This window comes from Heptranchias perlo, chromosome X (assembly GCF_035084215.1).
Source record: "Heptranchias perlo isolate sHepPer1 chromosome X, sHepPer1.hap1, whole genome shotgun sequence".
In the NCBI taxonomy this organism is placed as follows: Eukaryota; Metazoa; Chordata; class Chondrichthyes; order Hexanchiformes; family Hexanchidae; genus Heptranchias; species Heptranchias perlo.
The window spans coordinates 6,015,987-6,023,663 of NC_090370.1; the positions used below are offsets into that span (position 1 = coordinate 6,015,987).

At 41.0% G+C, this 7,677-nt stretch overlaps 1 protein-coding gene across 1 annotated transcript; it reads right to left on the reverse strand.

Annotated features, from left to right (window-relative positions):
• Positions 1-3,002: 3,002 nt before the first annotated feature.
• Positions 3,003-5,726, reverse strand: npffl (neuropeptide FF-amide peptide precursor like). The gene is made up of 2 exons (XM_067976328.1): positions 5,037-5,726; positions 3,003-3,365 (listed from the first exon to the last, which is right to left on the reverse strand). The coding sequence occupies exons 1-2, from the start codon at positions 5,102-5,104 to the stop codon at positions 3,236-3,238; spliced, it is 198 nt and encodes a 65-aa protein (XP_067832429.1). The 5' UTR covers positions 5,105-5,726; the 3' UTR covers positions 3,003-3,235.
• Positions 5,727-7,677: the final 1,951 nt, after the last annotated feature.

Consider the following 7,677-nt stretch of genomic DNA (forward strand, 5'->3'; position numbering starts at 1 on the left):
CAGTGAATGACAGTTTCCCAGGGATTTCAAGAATCGTAAAAATTTTTCATAATTTGGTTTTTTGCTGTCTCACAGAAAATAGGAGCAGGAGTAGGCCATTCAGCCTTTCGAGCCTGCTCCACCATTCAATATGATCATGGCTGATCCTCTATCTCAATACCATATTCCCGCTCTCTCCCCATACCCCTTGATGCCTTTTGTGTCTAGAAATCTATCTAGCTCCTTCTTAAATATATACAGTGACTTGGCCTCCACAGCCTTCCGTGGTAGAGAATTCCACAGGTTCACCACCCTCTGAGTGAAGAAATTTCTCCTCATCTCAGTCCTAAATGTCGTGCCCCATATCCTGAGACTGTGACCCCTAGTTCTGGACCCCCCAGACAGGGGAAACATCCTGCATCCAGTCTGTCTAGCCCTGTCAGAATTTTATACGTTTCAATGAGATCCTCTCTCATTCTTCTAAACGTGAGTGAATCCAGGCCGAGTTGACCCAATCTCTCCACATACGACAGTCCTGCCATCCCAGGGATCAGTCTGGTGAATCTTCGCTGCACTCCCTCTATGGCAAGTATATCCTTTCTTAGGTAAGGAGACCAAAACTGCACACAATACTCCAGGTGTGGTCTCACCAAGGCCCTGTATAACTGCAGTAAGACATCCTTGCTCCTGTACTCAAATCCTGTTGCAATGAAGGCCAACATACCATTCGCCTTCTTAACTGCTTGCTGCACCTGCATGTTTCCTTCAGTGACTCATGTACAAGGACACCCTTTGTACATCAACATTTCCCAATCTATCACCATTTAAATAATACTCTGCCTTTCTGTTTTTCCTGTCTCAGCGGCAATAATCTTTTAGAATCATAAACATTTTTAGCACAGGAGGCGGCCATTTGGCCCATTGTGCCAGTGCTAGCTCCACATTGGTGTTAACCAAATACACTTCATATTTTTCTGCCCTAGGTTTGTACAAAGTTTGTGTAAAATGAGTTTGGAGCAAATTTGAAAAGCTCCAATAAGCCAAAGTAACCACATTTACCTGCATTATCTTTGTAGGAGCATTACGAACCTCTTTGCTCCAAAGCCCTACTTCAATCCAATGCGCTACTAATTTATCAGTCTCCCCCCACCCCATGAAGCCCTTTCCTTTGGTTTACTGAACCCTTTCCAATATAGGCTGTTGGGAATTATCAGTACAAGTTCAATAGTAAAAGTGAAGGCTGTCTACCTTTAGAATTGGCTTGGGGGCATCTTTGTAGGCCAGAATTGACTTCAGACAGTTTCCGAATACTGTTTTACATCTGAATCATGAGTTTTTAGCAAGATGTCTGTCAATACAGGTGGTCTTAAGAACCACTTTTACTGTGTATGCAATACTGAAATAGAGCCAGTGTTTTAGGTCATAAATTGTGCAATTTGTGGTATTTTATTTCAAGATATGCAAAAATGCAAGTGGCAAATTTTTTTAACAATTAATTGAAAAAGTGACTTACAATTTCTGAAACATTTCCATGTAACACATTAACAGGCCATTCGGCCCAACTAGTCCATGTTGATGTTTATCCTACACATGAGCAGGAGTAGTAATTCCATGCACTCGCCAGGTTCCCATATTGCTTTATTCCCCGTTCCTTCAACCACCTATCTAACCTATTCTTAAATGTTGACATGGTCTCTGCTTCAATCTCCGGTAGTGCATTCTACAACCTCACCATCCTCTGTCTAAATCTTTTAAATTTAATCTCATATCTATGTCCCCTTGTTCTGGACTCTCAACCACTGGAAGCATTCTGTTTCTATGTTCTCTGTCCTTATCCCTTCATGATTTGAAGCACCTCTATCAAAGCACCCCTGTAATCCCTGTTCTAATGCAAACCCAAACAATCTCCAATCCAGTTAAGTAAAATTGCCTAATGTGGTGTGCACCCTTTCTCTCCACAGAAACACACCCCACTTTCCTAAGCCCAGAGAGTTTAGGTGCACTCTTCTTTTTTCACTTTGGCTTGTTCCTCCTGTGGAATTAGATCAGTTAGCTCATTTAAAAGTATTAAATGGAATGTTCATTTGTGGAACCCTCCATTCAGCCCAGCTGTTTGTCAGCATGATATAGTGTGAAACTGTTTCCATGAGCCACCAAATGTATTTGTCTTAGAACTTGTTTCTAAGTAGTTTGTTATGGTTTGATGTTTGACAAGAATGTTATTTACAGTTGTTATCAGGTGTTAGAAAGACTGGCTGATCTGCGTGATAGCCATGTTGGTTGATTCTGATTCCACAATAAAATGTATCCCCATTGCAAGGATAGATTATCGTTATAGGATGTCTGGCTTTCTAATTCAATTAAATTGCTTCTTCAAAGTTCCATCACCGGCATCTCCACATCTTCAAAGTAATTAAGAGGGAATAAAAATCAGCACTTTTTGCTGATTTCTTTGTTTTGACTGGATTTCTGAAGGGTGTTGAGATTCAAAGCTCCGTGAGGCTCATGTGTTTCATATGAAACTCTTAAACCGATGCAAGATACTGGTTTATTCCAAGAGATAGTTTAATTTCAAGAGACTGTTCTAACTGCTGGAGAAGGGTTGGTGAGAGTTCTGAAAATAACTTTCTGTATATTATTTAAATGTAAATACAAGACTTCCACTTTGCAATTTACCATAATCAGGGTTCATTTATTAAACGTGGACTTTGTTAATCTCGGCAAAGGGTAAAAAGTGAAAGGTACAGATTCAAGATCCTAAGGGACATGGCCCACTTACAAAACCTGCCATTTAAATGAGAAAATTGTGGTTTTAAAAGCTTGAACTGTGACACTTTGTAATGACTAGTATACAGGCCTGTGTCCGAATATAATGATGCATGAGCATCTTTTCTGACATGGCAAAGCATAAAGTCCCATTTTAAAAAGACAAGCGTCTGCAAGGATTGTTTTCAGAGTCAAGAATAAAATCCACAATACGTCCAAAGGAAAATAACATTGGTTCCTTAAATATTACCTTTATTTAATTATTAGTAAACACAATTGTTAGTATCACACATGAATGAATTCATTTCTAAGAACAGTGTGTTTGGATTTTTTAATTGACTAAAATATTTTGTTTTCTAATTAAATTTAGCCTTTGCAGGCCAATGTGACAAGAACTCTTGTTCTGTTGGCAGGTCTTAACAAAAAGTGGTCGCTGTGAGATGTGAATATTTTTGTAGGTAGCACTGCTGCTCGTCTCCTTCCAATTCAGTTATTTCTTCTTTCCGAAACGCTGTGGTACTGCCATGCTCCAGAACTGCGGTGGTATGACGTCCCAACCCCGGGAGTGTATCCGACCCTCGGTGCTGTACTCTGAGGAAGCTCGAGCTTCACGCCCAAACCTGAAACGTTTAAAGGCAGAAACAAAAATGAATGTGGTTTGTTGAAGAGCAAGTCGTTAGAGGTGATCACTGCGAAGGATCATTTAAGCCTGGCTGTCACCATTGAACTGCATTAACCTTACCTTGACAACAGCAACTTGCCTTTATATAGCACCTTTGACATAGTAAAACATCCCAAGGTGCTTCACAGACAAAACTTGATACTGAGCCACATAAGGAGATATTAGGACAGGTGACCAAAAGCTTGGTCAAAGAGGTAGGTTTTAAGGAGCGTCTTAAAGGAGGAGAGAGAGGTGGAGAGGTTTAGGGAGGGAATTCCAGAGCTTAGGGCCCAGGCAGCTGAAGGCACAGCCGCCAATGGTGGAGTGATGAAAATCGGGGATGCGCATGAGGCCAGAATTGGAGGAGTGCAGAGATCTCGGAGGGTTGTAGGGCTGGAGGAGGTTACAGAGATAGGGAGGGACGAGGCCATGGAGGGATTGGAACACAAGGATGAGAATTTTAAAATCGAGGCTGGATTCAGGTGTTCCAGCTTCCTCCAAAAACTCAGAGAACCACTTTATACATGCTGCACTGCATATTTCATATGCACCTGTGCTTGAACAGTGAGGCAGAGATTTGGAGGAAGGTGCTGTGCCCAGTGTAACCTCTCCACCTCTCTCTCCTTTTAAGAGGCTCTGTTATACATACCTACACTATCCATTACCCAAAGGGATCAAACTCATGCTGGTGTGCGAGTGTAGAGTGACTCCAATCTGCATCATGATGCTGTGAGCTATTAAACAGGAGCCAGCACAACCTTACCTGACCACCAGATCACCACTTTTGACGGGTCATAACAAAGGCAACAGAACCAGAGTAGATTCAGCCGCTCTATCCGTTGATTTTTGCATTGCATTTATGCTGCAATTTGGCGCAAAAGTAATGATTCTGTCAGTTTCTCTCCATCTCTCCGATTCTCTGCTTTTCTCTCTTGCAGCCCCATCTTTGCCTCTTTCCATCTGTCTCTCTGATTTTACCCATGTTTCTCTCTCTCTATTCCTATTTCTGGTTGTCTATTTTCTCTCTGCCTCTATTTCAGATTCTCTCCTTCCTCTGTCTGCTGTCTCTTTGTTTGTCTTCTCTCTCTGATTGTCATTAGTAAACAATTTTACAACACCAAGTTATAGTCCAGCAATTTTGGACTATAACTTGGTGTTGTAAAATTGTTTACAATTGTCAACCCCAGTCCATCACCGGCATCTCCACATCATGATTGTCATTATACAGAGGTGTTCTGAACTTGTGACTGCAAGACATCATAGCCATGTCTGATCTTGTCCTTACCCGATTTCCACATTGGCACTTTCCAGTTATAGTCAATGGATAGCAGTCAGGAGTGGGAACATTAGTTGATTATTTCCCTTCCCTCCCTACCTAAGGGTGCAGAGGCTAATTTTGACACTCCAACTGCCACACTTGTAGGCTATCAACTAACTGGCTAACTAACTTTTATGATTGGAAATAAAATTGAGGCAGTCCTTTTTTGCAGTGTGTTACTGAGATATTTGCTGTTTTGTATATAGCAACTTTCTACCAAATAGAACAACAATCTTTAGTCAAAAATCAGACCATCCAACACAGACCTGGAGCTGTTTATTGTGCTCCAGTGCACACCTCGTAGAAACCTACCTTTGTGGCTGGAATAAGAAGGAAGCACTTCTTCCAAATTTTTCCGGAACGTGCATAATGGAGTTCATCAGTGAGCTCAGTGTGCGATCATTTCCCAGTCTCCTTGCACTGCGCTCTTCCCCATCCTGTCAACAGTCAAATTCAACCAATTACTAAGCACACCAGCTGAAATTACAATATTCTCTTCACATTCATTTGCTTTAAAAATTGAGAAATTTCAGAACTGAAGATGAGGATTGTGATGCACAATCACATTTTTCTCGATCCTTTCAGCCCATTTGATTTCATTCTTCCAAAATACCAACCCCACCATTTTTCCATTACAGCTTCAATGTCCAACTGAACAGGCAGAGAGGACCCCAGTTTAACAAATCTAAAGCACAGCAATAATAGTATTAATTAAATTGTAACATATCTAAATGAAGAGTACATTTTCTTGATCACTCCTTTCAGTGGCTAGTCATGTAGAAGCTCTCACTAACTTCCAGCTGTTACGAAGTCTCTGAATGTTGCTCTGTTAATGACAGATAGTTAATATGCAGAAATTGGAAATGTGTCTCCAGCACTGTGTAGATACCATGACATCACTGTATTTATAACCATATAGACAAATGTCTGCAACATGCCTCTGTACTTAGAACGTTATAGGCACTAGGAACATGTATCTAATACAGCATGGCTGTCTGGAATGTATCTCAAACACAATAGAGACACTAATAATAGTATAGACACATTAGAATTGTAACACCTCACTAACACAGTAAAGAAACTCAGACATTCTCGTGCTTTTAGCAGTATGGACTCCTGGAATGTATCTGTGTATTTAAAACACTTGCGTAGATGTCCTGACCATTGTGTAGTGTAGACATCTGGAACACAGTTTAGAAGTGTATTTTAAAGCTGGAATGTGTCTACTATAACAAACAAAAGGAAGTAGAAAATTCTGCTTTGGTATTATTTTGGACATGGTGGAGAAATTATTTTTTAAAAAAGCTCTTCTACTGCCTTAGTGAATAAATATACTGTTCAATGCAGTACTGAGACACATGGACCAGAAGGTCCCAGTGTCAATTCTAGGTCTGTGCTGAGTTAGTTGACCTCATTGAGGGCAACAACTTGGACAATAGAATTTGTCGTTGTCCTCCTCCAAGCCAGGGGGGCTATCAGCCGGGGATCCTGCTGCTGAATACTATCCAGTGACCTCTGCTACAAAGTGTGTATACGTGGACATTCAGTCAGGGCAGGATTGGGCTCAGCTGTGTAGCACTTCCTACGGTCAAATCGCTTGCTAACACCCACTGTTTAGGTTCACAACTGGGAGTATGTTCACCGATCCCACACTCCTAGCAGAGAGCTGTGCTCGGGGAGATTGTCGGTCGGAGACAGAGCTACGACACTGCAGGGCCAATTCTACAACCTCCGCTCCCTTTGAGCAGAGCTCCCTGCTGGGAATTCGGGATTGGTGCATTTACCCTATGAAGAAAAGCGACTTGGGCTGAATACCAGAGGATAGCTGAGACCTGTGGAACGTATCCCGGCATAAGTCAGTGCCTTCAGGAGAGGAGAAGGGGAGAAAAAGGAATATAAACTGGGGGGGGGGATATTTTATACAAAAGATACACAGGATGACTGTGCATATTGACTGTTATGGAGCAGTGCACCACCATAGGTGACTTATTCTATTTGTCCGCACTATATTACATTTTTCAAAGTCATGGTGCATAAAGCTGACAGGACAATAAATAACTATTAGTTCCCATGTCTGCCAATACTAAAAGAAGACATTTTTATCAAACGTGCAGCAAAGTGACTGTTATCACAACCCACAGAAGCATAACCAAAGTTAAAATGACAGACTAAAATCATCACTTGAATTCAGAAAAGACGGAAGAATTCTTACCACTGCAGCCAGAATTCTTCCAGGGAGACTCTCCTCATGATCTGCCTGGTAGATTGATTCTAACTCTCCCTCTTCAGTACATGTTGCTGTCCCCATGTAGCCCACCACTAAGAAAAAGACTATCAGAAGTAGTTTACTGTCCATCATCACAGCCAATGCTGGGACGTGGAAAGAAGTGCAATACTGGTCTCTAAATCTGCAACCTACTTCGGCCTGCCTTTTTAAACAATTTCTGAACCCCACAGGGGAATGTTTGCAGATAAAGAGGAATGTTTAACACAGGAAAGCTTCTTTCAGTATTTAGGGGAATGATTTAAAAGCCAAAATGGGTTAAACCGCTGAAAACTCACTGCCATTAAGTGATTTAAAAAAGATAATCGGTGTACTGGGAGTTGTCCGAGTTGAAGGACACCCATTGGATTTCTAAGTCACCTTTCCATATAGTACAGGACTCATTTGGTGTGTTATTAGCAGAATAAATCTCACAAAGTGGTCCCTGAGGCTCAAGGAATCAACTGAAGTTAATCTGCTGCCTCCGTTCAAAAAGTAAATAATAAAAAATGACAATGTTTTAATGTACTTTTCTATCCATAACTGTGAATTATTGTAATTCACCCCAGAATAAAAATTGCTTTTCGAACGAATTATTAATATACATTATTCCTTTGAGTACTTAGTTTCCAAAATGTACACATTTCTCACTTATATTGTGCCTTGAATCTAACAGTGGTGCAAGAGAAA

Bases quoted from the DNA above. Each gene is read 5' to 3' on its own strand.
- npffl (XM_067976328.1), bottom strand. From the start codon at position 5,104: ATGAACTCCATTATGCACGTTCCGGAAAAATTTGGAAGAAGTGCTTCC. The intron at 3,366-5,036 runs GTAGGTTTCTAC...TAAACGTTTCAG, and splicing joins TTCTTATTCCAGCCACAAAG to GTTTGGGCGTGAAGCTCGAG.